At 32.9% G+C, this 20,679-nt stretch overlaps 1 protein-coding gene across 3 annotated transcripts in view; it reads right to left on the bottom strand.

The window, feature by feature from the left end:
- PCLO (piccolo presynaptic cytomatrix protein) overlaps positions 1-20,679 on the bottom strand; it is a 378,181-nt gene that overhangs the window by 44,556 nt on the left and 312,946 nt on the right. For all 3 annotated transcript variants that reach the window (XM_067042711.1, XM_059074371.2, XM_067042713.1), the window contains 2 exons: positions 7,930-8,071; positions 3,825-3,898 (listed from right to left, as the gene is read on the bottom strand). In XM_067042711.1, the coding sequence (XP_066898812.1) occupies positions 3,825-3,898; positions 7,930-8,071 (216 nt within the window). The remainder of the gene's footprint in view (positions 1-3,824; positions 3,899-7,929; positions 8,072-20,679) is intronic.

The following is a 20,679-nucleotide window of genomic DNA, read 5'->3' as shown; positions in this document are numbered from 1 at the left end:
CTTTTGCGTCTCCCTCCCTCCCACCCTCCCTATCCCACCCCTCTAGGTGGACACAAAGCACCGAGCTGATCTCCCTGTCCTATGCAGCAGCTTCCCACTAGCCATTCATTTTAAATCTGGTAGTGTATATATGTCAGTGCTACTCTCTCACTTCATCCCAGCTTCCCCTTCCCCCACCCCCATGTCCTCAAGTCTGTCCTCTACGTCTGTGTCTTTATTCCTGCCCTGCCACTAGGTTCATCAGTACCGTTTTTTTTTAGATTCCATATATATGCAATAGCATATGGTATTTGTTTTTCTCTTTCTGACTTACTTCACTCTGTATGACAGACTCTAGGTCCATCCACCTCATGACAAATAACTCAGTTTTGTTCCTTTATATGGCTGAGTAGTATTCCATTGTATATATGTGCCACATGTTCTTTATCACACTTGTAATAAATGTTTAACATTTACTCTTCTCGCTAGACTGTAAGCTCCATGAGGGCAGTCTGGCTTAATCATTGTATGTAGCACAGTACTTGGCACATAGTATTTCCTCAGTAAATATTGTTGTCTGACCATAGTTTAAAAGAAAACTACGTTGATTATTTTAGATTTCTTTTTAAAATTTACTAACGATATGAAAATTTTATTACATGAAGAGCATAGTGAAAAGGTCTTAATGAAATGATTTATAAAATGAATCTATACCAAGTGTTTTGTCTCCTTATTTAGCTATTTCCTTTGATATGATCAGTACCAATTTGTTTTGTGTTTTTGTTATACTATTTCAAAAGAGGGGACTTTCTAGTGCATTAATTGTAAGTGTACACACTACACCCTGTGAAAAATAATACAGAAAAGCAAAGAAAGGTGAAAATGAAAAGGAATTTTTTCATGGATTTTGAAGACTCAATTAAATAAATGGAGAAATTTTGTGTTCCATTTTAAAGCTCCTACAAGTATAGTGTATATTTACTTGGTATCTAAGTAAAATTTCTTCACTTGGGACTTTAATCATCACAGTACTTCACATAGTACTTCTTTGTTTGTTGTTAGACATGGATGCTTTCTGACTCTGGCACGTGGCTAGGCCTAACTGAGATACCCTTCTCTGTGGTATGCTACTGTTCACGCGGGGTCAGGGACCCTGCTGCAGTCAAGGCACTGCTAGCCCACTGGCAGCCTCTCTAAGGCCAGAATATGCCTTTAGCTGGTCTAGGGTATACCTGCTGGATTTTGAAATACAACTTTCCTATAAATGTTTAACATTTATTGCAGTTTTCTTTTTCATATTATTAGCAATGTCTTATGTATCTCTTATAGAACTACTCATCACTTCACATAAATGTGTTACTTGTAAATTTGCTTATTGTCAAAATGTCATAAGTAACTCAGTAAAAAATAATTTGTCCAAAATATTGATGCCAAAAGGGCATGACTCACATTACATTACATATTCCATATGGTTCCCATCCTCAACTTCCACTCCTCTGCTCAGTAACTAATCTGAGATTAACTGTTGATAAGGGTCAGTTCACTAAAATATAAACACATTGACTCATAAGTTTAAATAAAATATAAAGTAGCCTATGACTGGCTTCTTCTTGGAAAACAAGCATGTTTTCTGTGGGACTGATAGGAAATAAGAATAGAAATTGTTCATCCTAATAATAGGATGAACAATTTCTATTCTTTTCAAACGTTAACATCTGTACTAAAATAATTTTATTTATAAACTTTAAGGTTAAGAGAAAGATGAAGTTAAGTAGCTAAAACTTTTGGGATAAAGCGCCCATGAATTACTTCTCTGTATACATGAAGTATAGAGTCAGATGAAAATCAATGGCCATTACTTTAATATAAGATTATGTTGTTTATTCATTCACGTAAACATTCTTGAAGCAACTTTATGGGCAAGGCTTTCTGCTAAGTGCTGGGACACCAAGATGAATAAATCATAGCTCTGGTCTGAGAGTTGCTCAGCCTTATGAAGGAGACAGGAATAGAAGTGGGTAAATTTAAGTCAAAGAACAATGATAACACAAGATGAAAATTACGGTATAAATAGGCACAGATTTTGTGAGTGATAGACAAGTATAGGAGGAGAAAGAGGAAAAATTTGAATTCAGAGCATATGTAGTTTGATGCATCTACGGAATTTCCAGGTAAAGTATTGTACCAGCCCTATGCCTGTGTGCCCTTGGACGCATCTTTGGTCTTTCTCTGTCCTGCTTTCAGAAGAGCTGCTCCCTAGCATGTTTTCCAGGCTCCTTTGTTAGTTGGCTTCCAGCTGATTTGACCAGGCCCTGGCAGAGACTGGAGAAGGGGAGGAAGGGAGAAGCTGGGATATTTCTCCCCATCCTTGTCTATCTCAATATATATTTCTATCTTTTGTTGTGTCTCTTCCTTATCTCCTGATCCCAGCAGACAGGCTTATCATGGTTTCAGCTCTCCTTGTCCTCCAGCCTTTAGGGACAGTAGTTTTCTTCTGCTACCTCCTTACCCCATGCTGGGTTTCTCAGTATCTTCCACGTGTATATAATAATTGCCAGCCATAAATGTCCTATTTTAAAAATATGTATATTTTTAATATGGTTTCTATTTTCTTAGTTGGGCACAAATGCCTGGTGGACATCTGAGTCTGAATTCCAGTGAGCTTAGATGGCAATCAACATATAGACAAGAGTTGATGAGTTTATGCAGAAGGAGGATGGGTAAAAGGAATGGTGGATTGAGGATGGGACAGTGGGACCATGGCAACAAGTAGAGGAAGCACAGTCTTTGAATGAGTTCAAATAAAAATTTTTAGCAGAACCAGAAATATGTGGTATCTACTTAAGTCCACTAGGAAACTTAAGCATCACCTAGACCCAGCATTTTTCAGATCAGGTTTCTAAAGATAAAAAGATCAGGTCACCAGTCAAGACAAGATTTGAATCTTAAACCTGGGTTTCCTATCTCCCCATCGAATGTCCATGTGGTACCATGCCATTAATCATTCTTTTTAAAAGCGTGTGTTTTGGCATCATTTTCCTGGATTCAATCACTTGCTCTTACCTTGTGTGATGTTTGCACTTCAGTTTCTTTTCACGTAAAACCAAGTACCTTCATAGGTAATTGTACGAATTAAATGAGATAATATGTGAAAAGTACTTAGAATAGTGTTAAGTACTTAGAATAGTTAAAATTCTTGAGAGTGTTTGTCATGATGGATACCTGTGCTATCAGATGTTATCAAAACATTAGGAAAAAATTTTTTTAAACGAAGGATAAGTCATTGTGCACCTTAGAGATACTGATTATGTGTGGAAGAAAAGGATTTTTTTTTGCATTTTGTAATACATTTATAATACTATTTAATAAAACAAAGTTTAATTTCAAATTAAGTTTTCACTTTAGAAGTTAGTTCAGTCATTATTTTTTCTATAAAAAGATTTTTACACCATTAGTTTCTTTTTAGTTCCACATTTTTAAGGCTTGCCATTGACTTAAATGACGATCCATGGTTTTCTATTTGTATAGTATTTTAAAGAAAAACATTTTTTAAAATTTCAAGATATTTTTTCCCTGAGAAAGTCTTCAAGTTTTGTTCTGTCATCCTCATTCTTCTTTCCCTTTAAAATTTGTAGTACCCCAAAGTGCTTAAATGTTAAATATGAATGTTAAATGAAGTGACAAAGTCATTCTAATTTAATAGATCATACGGATAATGGTGACTTATTTCCTGTGCTTTTGGTATTAGTATTTAGAAATTAACATTCATATTAAAACAAAAACAAAGCAAACAGTATAGCATACAGATACAACCAAAATCCAGTGTATTGTAAACTGTAACTTACCTTCAGTGTCTGCTAGTCCTACGCCTACTCCTGGCTGTTTTATAGTCTCCTGCCCATTCTGCCCCATCTTTCCTCTGTTTAAAAAGGAAATAAAAGTTTATATATTCAATTATAATCCTAAATGCAAATGAGGAATCCAAGTTTGAAAAAATAGAATGACATCATATATTCAGACCTGCAACAAATTACTTGAACGGCAAATGTTGTACGAACACAATAAACCACTCTATATCATGTTAATTTTAAAGTGGAAATTTGTTTATCATTCCTATTTAGTCCAAACATAGTACTTCCAAATTCAGTGTCCTATTCATGGACTCGTTTATCAAAGACATGACCATCATGAAATCTTCAAATTTTGTTTTAGAGTTGGGTTTTCTTTTTTTTCTGCCATTTTTAACTCAAGAAGGAGAAGGGTTTTTTTATATCTTCACACTTTGTTATGATGAGTTGTATAGATCCTTTGGTGAGAAGGGAAATGTTGAATTGAATAATTTATAAATATAATATTGTAATTACATGGATTATTATTTCTTTCAGATCCTTCCTGTATTTTCAGCTGTGTATAGCACATTGGCTTTTGAAGTCATACAGCTTGGTTTCTACTTCTGGCTTTGCTACTTTATGCTATAAGTCATGTAAGGTAAATCTTTCAATCCGGTGAAGACTATTTCTTCTTTTGTAATTTAAGGATAATAACATGAGCTACCATTTGGTTATGGGAAAATCACATGGAAAATGTGTGTAAGTGCTTAGCATAGTGTCTGAAACATCATAATATTCAATAAATATAAAGTACTAATAGGTAGATATGTACATAACAGCTTTAGAATTCAGCCAAAGCCTGCAAACCATTTTTAATTTCAGCCTTAAACTTCTTGGAAGGCCAAACAGATGAAGAATTCATTATACTCTGAGCACTGTGGGTTCAGAATATTGATAACGTAAGAGCCAAAAGATTATAGGTCACTTCTTATTTCTTCAGAGAAAAAGCTACATGGCGTACAAAAGATTTGGAAGTTGCCTTTATATGTAGTTATATAAGATGTTCTAAAAAGATGGAATAAAAATGCTTAAGTGTTAAAAATGGTGCTTGAACAAAGGAATGTCTTGATACTATACTTTCTAGCCAATAATTCAAACATAGCAGTATTTCCTAACAATTCATTCTTACTCTCACAAAAATATTTAGTTTGCCCAACCAGCTGAAAATGTAACCATACTTATTTCTTAAGACTCCAATTAGATCTTACTTGAAAACTGCTCTAAAGATCCTCTCATCATTCTACTGAAATGGTTCTGCACATAATGAAAGAGGAACTGATGTAAATTCAAAAATCATTTTATCTTGAAAGCCATTCCATTGTTCCAAGACAACAATTCTAGTTCAAAGTTTTAAACACAAATTTTTATTAAGTGATTATGTGAAGGATAAAGTGCATGAAGAAATGTTATAAATTATATATATAATTATATATAGTTTGCATCTGAATATATACAAAACGTCTTGATTAAGCAATGCACAAAACTTCAATTTGTGTAATTACTTCAATGAGATTCAAGACCAAGAGCTGATAAATTAAAAAAATTAACTTTGTCTGCCAGGATTAGACATGGAGAAAGCTTAATAACTTAGTAGCAATCTCACCTTTAGCATTATACTATACAAGCAGAGCGGGCCAAAACACATCTTGTTACTGAGCCAAACTCAATTGAAAGTGAGGATCATTTTAGTAGTGCTAATCGAGTAGATGAGAGTACTGAAAAATTACTGTCCTATACTTTGCCAAATTTTAACAAAATAAGTATAATTTTTAGTAATTGTAATAAAAAATTTTTGGATAATTTTTATTTGATCTTGAGGCCTACATTTCATATTTTAATGATGCTATTCAGCTGCAGTATTTGCTCCTAATGAAAACTGATTTTAACATTTGGTATTTAGCCAAAATGTGTATTAGGTGCATTTCTAAGATTATACAGAAAACTTGCAGCACTGTGAAGCTAAATGAAGTACAAAGGAAATGTAACTGTGGGTCTTAAAGGATGCAATTTTTCTGAATTCCCAATAAATAATCTTCATCTCAGGACAATCTGACTGCACAGGTTATAATTTATCTTTGTTAAACAATCACCAAATGGTTATTGAACACTTGTGCTAGCCCAAGCAAAACTGTGTTAGATACAAAGAGAGATAGAAAAGAACCACCAAATACTGCTTTTTACTTATATCCTGTAATGCTTTAGAAAAGAGAATTTTCTTTGTGCTCATATGGCAAAAACAATAGCCTCCTACGCAGTTTTAAAAGCTTTTGATTTACAAGAGAAACAGGAAAATGGGAAAAAGCAAAATTGAAATGTGGTTTGTATGTAAAAAAACCAATCTGCTTCCACTTCAGACATTCAGATATTAAGGAAATAGTGTATTTTACACTCTGAAAGTTATAACTTTATCACCAGTGTTAGATTATATATTTTGAAAGGTACAGATAAATTGGAAGGATGGTAAGTGATGTGTGGTGCAAAACCTTTACAAATTTATATGATATTCACAGCTTGGAGAGAGAGGAATGTAATGAATTTGTAGAAATTCTCTTCAGTTAAATTGGATCATCAGAGTCTGCAGACTAATGAGATCACACTCCTTTTAGAAATAACTGCCAATAAAAAAAGAACTGATTAAATACAAATAACTCCATTGAATCCACAGCCTAGGTCTAAAAAAAAATAGACAGATAATCCAATAATTAGTCAATTTAAGTAGGAAAAATGTAACCCCCAAATCACAAAATAAACACATTTTTCACCATACAAATCCATTTTCCCCATTATTTTGCTTTTATAAACTTGAGCCATTATCTGAATATTAGAACTATTCCGGGGATCAAAAAGAAAGATTCATAAAAAACCATGATATTAAAACAAAGACAAATAGAAGTTCCACTCGCAGAGATGGTTTCACTTAACAGAGAAAATGAAAAAGACCCTCTAACAAGGGTCCAGACCAGGGATCTTCACACTCACTTTGCAAAAGGCCAGACAGTGAATGATCTGAATGGTCCCTGTTGTAATTATACAAGTCTGCCCCTAGAGCACAGACAACATTAGGCAATACATAAGCAAACTGGTGTGGCCGTGTTCCAATAAAAGTTAATACATGGACACTGAAATTTCAAATTCATGTAATTATCATGTGTCACAACATGCTATTCTTCTGGGTTTTTGGGAAACATTTAAAAATGCAAAAGCCATTTTTAGTTCTTCACAGACCTTACAAAACCAGGCAGCAGGCTGGACTCACCCTGGGCTAGATCCTGGAGCTGCATGGCCCAATGGTGTTTTTGAAAACTTAGAAAACTAGTTACTGGAGAAAGTCAGGAAGTTTAGATTTTGATATTGGAATAAAGATAACGTATTTATCTTGGATGCTGCTAGATTTTGCCACCGATATGACTAAACCTATTCTAACACATTTAAAATACAGTCAGCTTTAGTTTTGCATTTTATTTGCAATATGCTTTTCTCGAGGCTTAACGTATTATAAATTAACTTTATTCCAAGATTATCTATTTGGGGACCTATGTACTGCTTGTTATTTGTTCTAGAAAATATGGATCCACTTCAAAATCTTCCATTTTAATGGTAGAGGAATTTCTAGTTGAAAAGTCTACATGAGTGGCCCAATGTGCTATTTCAATTGTGATATATGAGTTCTTTAAATATGTTTAAGTATCTACTGACTGAAAATCAATTAATCTATGCATTATGTAATTAAAGCATCCATGTATTACTGCTGCTGAACTTGATTCAGGCATAGATAAGTTATTATTTTAGCAGTCTTTCTATTAAATACAGAATGCACTGATTAAGTAGTCCTGGTGGTGACCAGCATTCATGTTTAGAATTCACTAAGTTAATCCAATCTTTCCTGAACAGTCTATTTTTTACATAGGCATAAACAGTTGAAGTGCTTCAGGGACACTAACTCAGACTTGGATAATTATCTAGTTATTTCCTTTTCAATGTTAAGAAAAGCTTACTCATGAGGCTGTTAACTTTCCAGTGGGGGCCAAAAAAAAAAAAAAAACAAACAAACACCACTTACGTCCTTGGAATAGGAAATAGATTAGTGTCCCCTGCAGTGCTGCTGCTTCCTTCACTGTCCACGCTATACCCACTGCCAAAGCTGCTGCCCGAGGAGCCAGTGGACACGGAGCTTTCTGCAGGCCGGTGATTGGTGGGCTTGGCTGCATGGTGTGGGAAGAGTCAACACCACAGTCAATCAATGAACCTCCCATTGATCTCCGAATGCATACTTATATGTTTTCTTCATTTACGTGTGTAAAGAAACAGCTCTAGCAAGAACTCCACATCTCTTAACCTGCCTTTCATTTTCTTTTCTGTAACCAGTAACTCTCAGTGGCAACACTAAAGCCCTTGATTGTTTTTGTTGGATATAAAAGAAAAAAAAAGTTAATTTCTAGGAATCAACCATCAGATTTTTAGACTGAGTTAAATAGTATTATTATTACTTGTGACTTCTTTATAGAGTATTGCAATAACGATATGGCAAACAAATAAGAATTGTGGCTATTTCATGGAGTAAGGAATTTAGGAAGACTTGGGTAGATAGAAATGACAGAATATGTGAAAATTGCTTAATTATTTCCCATATTAATAACCAGTAATTTGTTTTTCTCCTGAGAAGTGAAGATGCAAAATAGAATAGATAATTTCAGGAAACGACTGAAAATCCTGGACTTGTTTGTATGTAGCTCTACCAACTCCTTCCAGCAGGTTTTTAAATTTGAAGATATTTGTTTCCCATTAGGCATGTCCTAGTTTATGACTGGGACTTGTTTTAAATAACCCATGAGTTTGATTCTTTTGTATATAAGAATCCATATTCCCTTAGAAGAGTTATGAATTTGTGTTATAAATTATGCAGTAAGAGAATGGTAATATTGTTAGCAGAGTTCTAGATTAGAGATTTGGGAGAAAATTCTGATGCAAAAGGAATGAAAAGAAGACAAGTGTAGGCAATTGGGATTGACATGTATACAGTGATGTGTATAAAACTGATGACTAATAAACCTGCAGTATAAAAAAACAAACAAACAAAAAAACAACTAATACTAAACTTTCTTTGGGTTATTTGTATGGAAATATGTTAATATAAATGTTTCAGACATTACATGAAATTTCTAAAAATCTTACATGTTCTGGTATAATGTTATAAATCATAATTCTAGTTATTACTTTAAAATGTATATCTCAGAAATAACTAAAAAAAAATAAGAAGGCAAGTGTTTCTTCTTTTTTTGTGGGGGTGGAGATTCTCTAGGCAAATTTTTGAAATTGTCATTTGTCTTCTGCCACATGGTCAGAGTTTAAGAGCATGAGCTCTGATCACATGGATCTGGTTTTGAACCCCAACTCCTGCTGAAGTTAACTCTAGGTGGTCTCAGTTTCCTCATTTGAAAATAATGGGGTCAGTAAAGCCCCCCTCATAAGACTGTGATTATGAGGAGTGAGATAAAACAGGAACTCAGTAACTCAATCTTCTTTGTCTTATGATTTAATTTGCTGTACCCCCAAGCTCTTCTTCAGGGCTTTATTGTCAATGGCTGTTCCCCACTGAACAGCACACCTAGTGCTGGACGATGAATTCACCTTGATTCTCTTCTAATTTTAGATGTATTCTAGGCTGCAAAAGTACTTAAGAGTCTCTCTCCTCCATAAATACTCTCCTCCTGTTCATTCAGGAATTTCTCAAGCAGTTGGATAGATCCACACAACTGGGTAAAGGGTTGATGATCATTTAATGATTCTAAATTATCAACATTTTTCTTAAGGAAATGTATAAAAACACAATGACAATCCAGTGGAATTTTAACCAATATACCTAAATAAAGTGAAAAGCATAGATACTGTGAGGGAAATCATCTGAGGGCAGGAAACTCTCCATGAGATTAGCCAGGATGAAGTCTTGCAAAGGCTTTAGCTTTTCCTTACTTCTTCCCTTCTATTTCTGAACTAGCAGTTTCTTTAAAGCCACCAGAAATTTTCATACTATCTATTCCAGTGATAGTAGGATTCCCTTCCCAGAATAGAGAAGGAAGAAATGTTTGATAATTAGTCAGTTATATATCAGGTATCTATAAATTTGGAATAGCTAGTTAGAAAAGGGTCTGAATCCTGTTAAATACTCAGTCACCAGTGAATTAAGAGTAACTCATAGGACTAGATTTCCAGAAAAAGAATAATAGTCATAATGTTTGTTTAATATTTTCTTTAACTTATGTAGAAGAAACCCAGCTGACGTATTTAGTGTTAAAGACCTTTTAAAAGGATAAGTTAAAAAATGTAAAGGTAATATGACTGATATAAAATTATGAACATTATAAAGAATATTAAACTGTATAACCAATGACATAATGAGTCAGATAAGTCAACTGATTGTAAACAAGGAAAAGCTCTCATACCTTTTGATTGTCATTATATAATACAACCTACTAGACTGTTAATAATTTTTAGTATGATATTGAATATAAAAATTTAATTTCATCAACTGGAAAATCTCAATATAACATTTTCAAAGACAAACCTTAATTAATAGACATTAATTTTAAAATCAATTTATCTTTACAAATTTACAACTTTTTTTTAATCCCAGAGCAATCTCACAATATATCATAATATCCACATTATAGAAATGATGTCTTCTTGTTTACATATCAAAATATCCAATCTTTTCTTTTGCAAACTTTGATTTTACCTGATGCAACTTCTAGTTCTATTCCTCTTCTGGGAAATTTGAGAAATGTGAACAGAATGTAAAATAATATAATAATAGAAAAGGAACAAGGATAGAAATAAATTTAAGGAAAGCCAGTTTTGTCATACTGCCTGGGTGAATAGAAATTTCATTTGGAAAACCTGTGCAAGTGTTGTAAATATTTTAAATGCAAACAAGTAATAGTTTATAAGAAATATTACAAGAAAGAAAACTAAATATAGGGAACATATACATATTTCAGAATAAGTCTAAGTCTACCTTAACATCTTTGCAAAACAAAATTACATGTAATGTTGAATCTGAAGAAATTTTGGGTGGGTAGGTGAATAATTCAAATGAGTCTACATATTTGGCATTATCTCAAAACATCTGGTGCATGACTGAAGTTTTTTATACTTAACCTGGTATGTAAGTGTAGAGATAGATAGCCTGACATTTAGTTAGTTTCTGAAAATGACTTAAACTAAAATGCAGAGTGGATCTTCCCTGTACAGGGCTATATATACATAGCATAAAATGAGATAAAAAATACAGAAATGCTGAGGTTTTGATAAGCTGATGCTAAGAGTCCAAATATTTTAAAAGTTCTTTCCAGTTACTTGAAACATGTCTATTTGCTAATTTCTTTTAATTGAATCAGCTCCCACATAAGAAACCATCAACTCAATTAAACTGAACCAAATCTGTATTACTGCAAACTTCTTAATGAATAAAGTGCTTTTAGGATTTAATATTGGAGGCCAGATCGTATGCAATTTCAAGACATCTCACGATTTCAGTCAAATTCTTTAGTTTGCCTCTCGAAGTCCTTTATCGTCTGCTTCTTTCCATATGTACCTCCCATAATTTTCCTTTGTATACACTTCATTGAAGCCCATTCAGACCACTCACTCTGAATCCCTATGGTTTGGCTTTTTTTCTCCTGAGCTCTAGCCAAGCCTCTTCTTTCCAGTTTTGTTATACCCTCCTCTGACCCTGTCACTTTCTCATATCTAAATTATACTCATCTGGAAAGGCTCAGCTCAGACAGAACCTGCTTCATACATTTTCCTCATCTTTACAATCAGATGTGAACTTCTATACCTAGACTCTCATAGCACATAACTTTTGTCTTTTATGGCAATTGTCACTTTCTATCTTTAATTGTAGTTGTTACATTCATGTGGCTATTGGAAACAGAACCTACCTATGTTTGCTCCATGGTGGCATTCTTAAAAGCTTAATCCTGGGACTATGCTTAAGCAATATTTAATAAATTGATAGTAAAATTATAACAATGATAACATATTAATAATTCTTTCCTTTAACCAAACAACTTAAAACATCTGAGTGATTTAGTAGATTTTTCATTTTTAATCCAGTTCTGTTGATACAAATCAAAAAAATCTCATCAAAGATATCACAATATAGGTTTTTTTTAAACCCACTTTCTTTGTCAATGAAATTTTGGGTAACCTAGTGCTTTTTGGTAGCTTTTAAAATCAGAGATTCAACTTTAATCTGTCATAATGTATATAAAAATGTGATCACTCAACCAGATGTTCTGTTATCCCAATTCCCTCAAAACTGGTTTGACTGAAAGAAATATTTAATGATAATACATGAAACATGGGAGAGCATAGACTTGTGAATTAAAAAAATTCATAACAGACTATGAATATTATATATATATTTCTAAATTGAAGTGACAAAATAATTTGTATGGTAACATTCCATGGGAGGCACTAGATGGTGCTAATACAGACACTAGTACTTAGGCAGATTGCACCTCTTGGTATACAGACAGGTGGTGAGCTCAGGTTTATATTTCAGTGTAATGTCTCTCTTTCTATGTTCTTGTAGAAAATATTATTTTAAAACATTAAAACTTTCCATAATTTTATTTCAAAATTAACAATTTAATAATATTCTATTGCTTTATTTTTCCAAATCTTGAAATCAGAATTTCAGAAATCATGTATTATGCACCTGTGTATTACATATGAAAATACTTATTTTACATTAGAACTGAGATTTATTTAATAATGAAAAACATTTTAGAGCCATTTTCTTAAAGAGTTACATTTGGGGGGGCCTACTTTCTTTTTAAATTTTTATTTGTACTATTAAGTACCAACTAGAAAAAAGAATGTATCATATAAATATGTGATGGAAGAAGTCCACTCCTACCGAGAGGGTCCCTATACGCGAGAAGAATAAATACTAGCGTGTTGAATAATTTAGTGACTCAGCTATTGAGGGGGCATTTCGGGTAAACAAATTTTATTTTCTGTGAGGCAATTCAATCTGTTTTAAATTATTCTTTGACCTCTTCATTTTCTGCGGCTGCTAGGTGGTTAGAAAACATTTGTTTTATTACTCCTCTGTGGCTAACCTTAATTAAACTTGGTAGTGTCTCTTTGACTGCACATCTGTCTTCAATTACTTTGCTCTGTTGATTTTCCCCCTCTACTATACATACACTTAAAAAAATGCAGAACTATCACTGTGTCTACCACACGATGGCAGCACCATGCGCAAAGTGTCGGATCAGAATTGTAGATGATTTTATAATTGTGGAATCATGGAAATTAAAAGCTGGTAAGGACTCTAAAGATAACCTGTTCCAGAACCATCATCTTGCTTATAGAAAAAACTAAGCCCTGGAAAGTTTAAGTGACTTGTTCCAGGTCACAAATCAAAACTAAAAAGCGCTCATTCACTTTTCTATCATATTGAATTGTCTCAAATTAAGAGAGGTTGCCTACCTTAGAATTCAGTGCTTGGAATGTATGAAGCCTCACTTCCATTGGTTATATATCTTTGGTCTAGCTCAAAGGTATTTCCAAATATTTCAGGAGTAATTTATTATGTAGGTAACCTGTAATTTCCCAAATTACTTGGTTGATGCAGTATTAGTATTATCTTCATAGATACAATGTATAGGATTTTAGGATCAACTGCTTGAAATTAAGAGAAATCAATCAATAATTCTTTTGTTTATTCCAATAGTATAATGATGGAACTGAAATAACTATCTGGCTATTTTAGAAATTATATACTTATAGCATGCTTTTCTTTTTTTTGGTTCTTTAGCTGGTTTAACTTTAATTTAGCTGGTATTAACTTTAGTGACCTTTTCTACTTTATCTCCTTTACCTTTCACTCCTTCTATTTATCTATCTACCTTTTATTATTGCTGTTGTTTTAGTTGTTATATTCACTAAAGAGATTTTACAGTTTTATCTCATTTGTTGATTGGATTTGGATGTAGCCCTGAAAAGTGTCAATTTTTAGCTTCCACTGTTACCAGTGTTTTGGTGGTAAAGCTTTAAATCATGTTCGTACAAAATAACATTTTTAGGTTTTCTACTATCATCCAGGGGTATTAAGAAGGGGTGTTGCATCTTACAAGGACTTTAGAAATTTAATGTATTTTTTTTCGGAATTTACTTCAGTATATTCATTATCCAATTTAGGAAAATTTAAAAGAAGACACTAGAAAAATGGCATAGGTGGCTTCAATACTACTATTTGTAGGAATGTTCACATACCTCTAAATTACAAGTTTTCACAAATAAAAGTATTTAAAATAGACAACTCTGATTTCTACAATATATCAGTCATTTGTAAACCCTTGGGTGGGGTGAGTGAAAGGAAGGATGTCAGTGAAATATTTTTTAAATGAAAAATTATTGGTGATTATATTACCTCTCTCCCAGGGTCGCTGAGGATGAAATTAACACTAACACTGGGCTTGGTCACTCAGAAAAAATAATTATATATATCAGAAAGTTATAACAAACTTATAAAAATCAAAATATGTTCCTCAAGATATTCCATAATATTCACATAGTAGCTTCTTTCAGAGAGGGAGAGGAAGATGTGATGCCTCTATTTTCTATGTCCTGGGAAAGGTGGTAAAGCTTTAAATCATGTTCACACTCTTCCCTCTCCATCCACATTGGCCTTACAACTGACTTTTTCAAGACATTTTAATAATCAGTTCAATCTTTTTTGATGTAATGCATCACCATTTTGCAGGTGTCTCCCATTCACTCCCTAGCTTTATGGATAATAGGATCAATGATCACTTTAGGGAACAAAAGTAATAGCATTCAATACAACGTGTATTTGAAATGAGAGTAAAGTTAGCTTAATAACACGGTAGAGAGGATTTTTTTTCTTACATAAATATGTGATGGCTCAGTGTACTATAGTTCTTGCATTTATGCTATAATATTGCCTTTTAAGTGTATCTTCTTTTCTAAAGGTGTTTTTGGTTCAGAACTTATTTTGGAAGAAGACACTTAAAATAAATACAGTTTAAGTGGGGACCAAAATTTCAGAGTAAATAATGGATACAAGTTTGATTAAGACATCATAAAGAAAGTAAATTCATTTTATCTTTAATAAGTTTAGTTTATAATTCTAGCTATGTCCAAATAAATAGAATGAACAAAGAGTTTATCAAGGACCAAGTTTTGGTTTTGTGCTAAAAAAATGCTAACACAATTAAGATCTTTACCATTAAATAACACAATAAAGATCTTTACCTTTAAAAGATTAAGAGTAAGGAGAATTATATTTGAAAGAAAAAAATCTTCAAGATCTACATCAATTTTTCAAAGGCAACTCAATTTTTCAATATTTATTTCATTCTCCTTGAAACTGAAATAGTCTCTCTCACAGTTTGCTTGCAAAACAAGTGGTCCTGTTTGAGTGAAATTACATTATAAAAATAGTTTTGAAAAATGTTCTTCCATAATCCTGAAACTGATCACCTAGATCATGAATACTAAGATAACAAGGATGTTATCTTTAAACGGAATCCAAATAATTTGATTTATATAAAAATCCTGCCCAAAGGAGACATTTCCAGTGTAAACAAATACAAATTAATAATAGCATACTGATTTACATGGCTAATACTACAACAAACACCGAGTATTATTTTTTCATATCATTCAAATGTAGTCAATGGCCATAAAGTAAAGAGGAATTTGGACAATTATTTGGTAAACACATGTCCAGTCCCATGGAATCCAACATCTCTAATTAATTTCATTAATATTCCTACCTTCTCCAAATAGATCATTTTCAAACACTTTCTCTCCTCCTATACTTGGTTATATCCCAGTGAACTGTAAAGATTATGAGAGAGAAACAGACCAGAACAAATAACAAAATAATTCTATTTTCAGATATTTCTAAACATGATGGTGTCTGTGAATATAAACTTAAGTCAATGACTAATTGCAATGTTCTACTTCAATTTCAGTTGAAGACAGACAATACTCATGCTTTTGTCATTCTTCAAATTTTTTCCCACATATCTTTAATTGGTTATTCGATAAATATTACTAGGATGGGAGATTTATGGGTACAGTGATTTTTGTCTATTGTGTCCACTGTAGAATCACTAACACTTTGAAGAGTTTCTGAAACATACTATTCATTTAAAAAAATGTGTGTATGAATGTGAATAAATGAGGAGCAACTAATATGGGTAATTCAGATAATATTTTCTGTAAATGATAAATATATATTTTCAGAATTCCCTTTTTAGCTTTAATTATTTAAAAACACAATAAATTATATGTTTGAAATTAAGGATCAAGGATTAAGAGGTAAGAAATTTAACATTTCCTCAAATTTGAATCAAAGTGATGATCTTCAGTGTTTCTATTGTTATTTATGCCGACAATGAACTTGCAAAGTATAGGATCACTAATATAGATAATACAATAGAAGATTAAAGAAACAAATAATTTATAAATGTTTTTCCAATAAATTTTATCATCAAAATGACACAAATAAAATGTATTCTACATTTATAATACTCCCTTCCATTCTACCTTAGGCTAGGAACAACTTGATTAAAGTTGACAGACAACTTACCAGTCAAACTGCAAATGTAAATAACGATTATGGGCATATAATCATAACTTAATCTAAATCATGCCCAATAAATTATTTAAAATAAGAATATAAAATGAAAAATCATTTGTCAATCTTAAATTATAAATTAACATTAAATAAGTAGGGGTTCCAAAATGCAATATAAGATATAAAAGGCATAGAAAATTTAGAGGCAAATATGATAATTATATCTTGTAAGAAATTTCTAATTATGCAACATCATTGACTATTGGAAAAATTATGATTGTACCCAGCTATAGATCAGTGGCTCTTAAATATTTTGATCTCAAGACCCCTTTTCCAGTCTTAAATATTGTTGAATTTCTTAAAGAACTTCGCTTTATGTGAATTATATCTATCAATATTTATCATATTCAAAATTAAGAAAAATTTAACATAAGCAGTTGACAAATACATATTCCATTAGCCATCAAAGCAATGATGTCATGACATCTCATGGAAATGTAGGAAAAGTCCACTGCACACTAAGGAAGGAATGAGAGTAAAAAAGGCAAATAACATCTTAAGAGTCTTAAGAATTTTTGAACCTTGTAGAGTCCTGAAAAGGTCTCTGGGACACCTAGGGATCAATGGACACACTTTGAGAATCACTGGTCTACATCTACAGTGATGAAAATGAAGTATGAACTGTGAAAATGAAAAAAAAAAAAAGAAACAATTAGCAGCAGCTTTTTTTGACAATCATCTTAAACCAGTTTATACATGACAATCATTCTATGGTGTCTTTTATTTTCTGCACTAAAAAAATCAAGTTCTAACACCTTACTTGAAAAGATTTATTATTATTATCATCACCCTTTTAATTTCTCTAAGATTCTTCAGAATTTGTTTCACCCAGAACTTCACAACTCTAGAATTATAAGGTCTGAGTTAAATATTATATATGTATCATAAAAATTTGCTTGTCTGTTCTATTTTTGCCTAAAAAACCCCACAAAAAACTATATTACACAGAAATCCAGAGTAAATAATGAAATTTGGCAGGCATAAAACAATGCAAATTCTTCCCCAAAAGGCTTTTCTCTACATTGTCTCTTCAATTTTCTTGTACATTAATAGTTGGATGGAGCCAAAGTAGTTATTTACTTTAAAAGTGTCAGTAGCAATGAGAATGCTTTACAGCAAACTAAAAGTATATATAGAAAGTATATATATATCCATATAGAAAGAAATTTGAATTGTGTAGTATAAAAATTACATTTTCTCTCTCTCTAGATTCTGACCTCATTTTACCTAAAGAGTCAGATAAAAATATAATGTGACCTGTATGTATAACTGAATCACTTTGCTGTATGCCAGAAACTAACACAACATTGTAAATCAACTATACTTCCAAAATTTTTTTAAAATAAAAATGAAAGCTATAAGATTTCTGTAAAAAAAAAAATGTGACCTATAGAACTTAAAATAATGTGGTTTTTAGTTTCAAATGTCTTAATGAGGAAAAGCAGATTTTGCTTATGTGTTGTTTTAAGAACAAGTAAAGTAGAAGAGAAATTTTATTCCATTGTCTTTCTTATGTTTAGAAATAGGGACCTACCTCCTGACTTTTTCTCTTTTTTTTTTTTTCTTTTTTTCTTTGGCCGCAATTTGAGGCTTGTGGGATCTTAGTTTCCCAACCAGGGACTGAACCCGGGCCCTTGGCAGTGAGAGTGTGGAGTCATAACCACTAGACCACTAGGGAATTCCTATCTTCTGATTTTCATCAAGTGTTTTCTTCTTAAAAACTTATCTGTTCTTGTTTGATTTGTCATATTAATGTTTTGATTAGTTTCTGTTCAAATGATCATTTAATTAATTTTATCTTTCAGTATTTTAAAACACATTGAGGTATAAAGCTATGGTTCTATCTATATTATACTTCTGAAAACCGTAATACCCCAATCAAATTATTGCTGAAATGTTTTCATTTGAAATCCGAAAGTTTTTTTTTGTCACCTCAATGATTAAAATATATATTTACAGACTCAAAAAAGTAATAAAATAAAAAAGGCTATTTTTCACAGTCTGACTCATTATACATAAAGATTCCTTTCATCCTATCCCATCCCCATATGTCCCCCTCCCTCCCAAAGATTATCTTGCACAACAGAGAACAGGTGAAATATCATGATTTTACATAATGTAGTACATTTGGATGAAAAGTGGGAAAAAAATCAAGTAACTCATGGATAGATATCTGGAATTAGGCAATGTTAAGCAGCTACCTATTAGCTTTTGGCATTCTTCTGCCTCTCCCCAGGTGGCACTTCACCCAGTTCCAGGATCCTTCCTACCCAGGTGATAATGTTCCCGGCCCCAAGCTCAGATTGTACCCTCTGTCCATGGTCCCGCACTGTGTTCCCATCAGCCTTCTTATGCGCCATGCTTCTCATTTCTTTCCTCCATCAGCATTTACTTGCCTGTCTCATTGGCTCTGGGTCCTGCTCTCTGCTGGTAATTTGGTCAATTAACTTTTTAAAAATAAATTTGTTTAAACCTAAGAAAATAATTTGCAATCAAAAAATAAGTTTAACTTTGTTAAAGACATGTCATAAATAGCATTTAAGGGACTTTGACATGTTAAAAATTAGGCCTTTCTCTTCTCGGATCATGTATTAATAGTCCCGCTCAATCATACAGACTCATAGTTAGATCATGTGACAAAGGCACAGCAATACTGAAGCCAAGTTTGATACTTAGATAGGCCAGTTGTTCTTGCTATTCATGTCAGATGAAGTGAACATAGAAGTCCTCAGTATGAACCAGTAATTCCTTACGTGGATGGCTTGACACACTCATGGCTACAACTAGAAAAGAACAAAAGTATCCATTGATGATACGTCAGTGAATTCACCTTTAAGAAGGAAGGTGCATAAACAAGAGAGTCATATGTTCAGAGCTATATATTTACTGTCTGTGCCTCTGCAGGTGCAGCACAGGTATTTCCGGCAATGAACGTTAAATGACTATAGAAAGATCTGAAAATGCATAACCAATCTTTCTAAGAAAATATGGAAACTCTTAAAAACCCAAAACTTTAGAAGAACAGTTTGATTTTCACAGACAACAAAGAAATACAACCCTTGCCACCAGAGAAATAGGCAGAAAACTTTGAAAGCTGAAATCCAGTTTGATTCTCTCAGATTTTTGCTGGCTATTTGCTGTGTTCACATCATTACAGTTTGTTTTCTTTTTCTTTTAAACTATCCAAAATTTCCTTTTTAATGCTTTTCTCTGCTGCCTTTCTTTTCTTAGCACAAACACATTGAAATGAGGAATGTTGTCTGTTTTTATTAACCTCTCACATACATTCCAGAAGACTTTACCTCCAAATGATCTCATTCTGATTTCTTTCCCTTTTGAACCCTCTCCTTTCCAGAGACAGAGAACGTCAAATTCCTTCTGATCAAGAGTGACCATCTGCTTCCGGTCAGAAGAGAATGGACCACTGATCAGCTACTGCCTTTGTAAACAACACTTCTCTCCACTCCCAGCACCCGCCCTGTTTCCCAACCAGCCACCCATACCACTTGACTTGCCCAAGACAGCAGCTCTCACAGAGAGATGGCTTAGTCATAGTTCACCATGGCAATATGGATAGGAAACTCTTTTTTGTCAGGTGCCGCAAAGGAGCCTTACGGAAAGTGGAGTTTCCAGCAGCGGTCTGTGGAAGTAGCTTCAGGACCTTCTCCTATAATTCGGCCACAACAAGGGACCTTCGGTCATAGTTCCTCACACAACTCAGTCAATGATTCATCTTCCTACTAACCTCTCCAAGCTCTCATCTTATTGCCCAGGGTGGAGGGATACTTCTATCCATCCTGTATGAGTGTTTCTAAACTTAAAGCATCCTTAAAATCTCAGCATCACACAAAAACAGCTCAGGAATTAAAAAATGCCCTTTATATATATATATATATATATATATATATATATATATACATACATATATAAAATATAATATATTCCATAGCAACTAATTTTCAAGGTTTTAAAAATGCTTCAATTTGTTTTAGTTTGGGTATGGTTTTAAAAAACAACCTATTTTGAAACTCTTTTCCCTGGTTGGTGTTACCTTCTGAAACAGCCAGGCCTATATTCCACCAAACCAACTGGCTTGGAAAAAAACATTTCCAGGGATTTCTAAATACA

This window comes from Kogia breviceps, chromosome 9 (genome assembly GCF_026419965.1).
Source record: "Kogia breviceps isolate mKogBre1 chromosome 9, mKogBre1 haplotype 1, whole genome shotgun sequence".
In the NCBI taxonomy this organism is placed as follows: domain Eukaryota; kingdom Metazoa; phylum Chordata; class Mammalia; order Artiodactyla; family Physeteridae; genus Kogia; species Kogia breviceps.
This window is presented reverse-complemented; position numbering and strand designations above follow the sequence as displayed.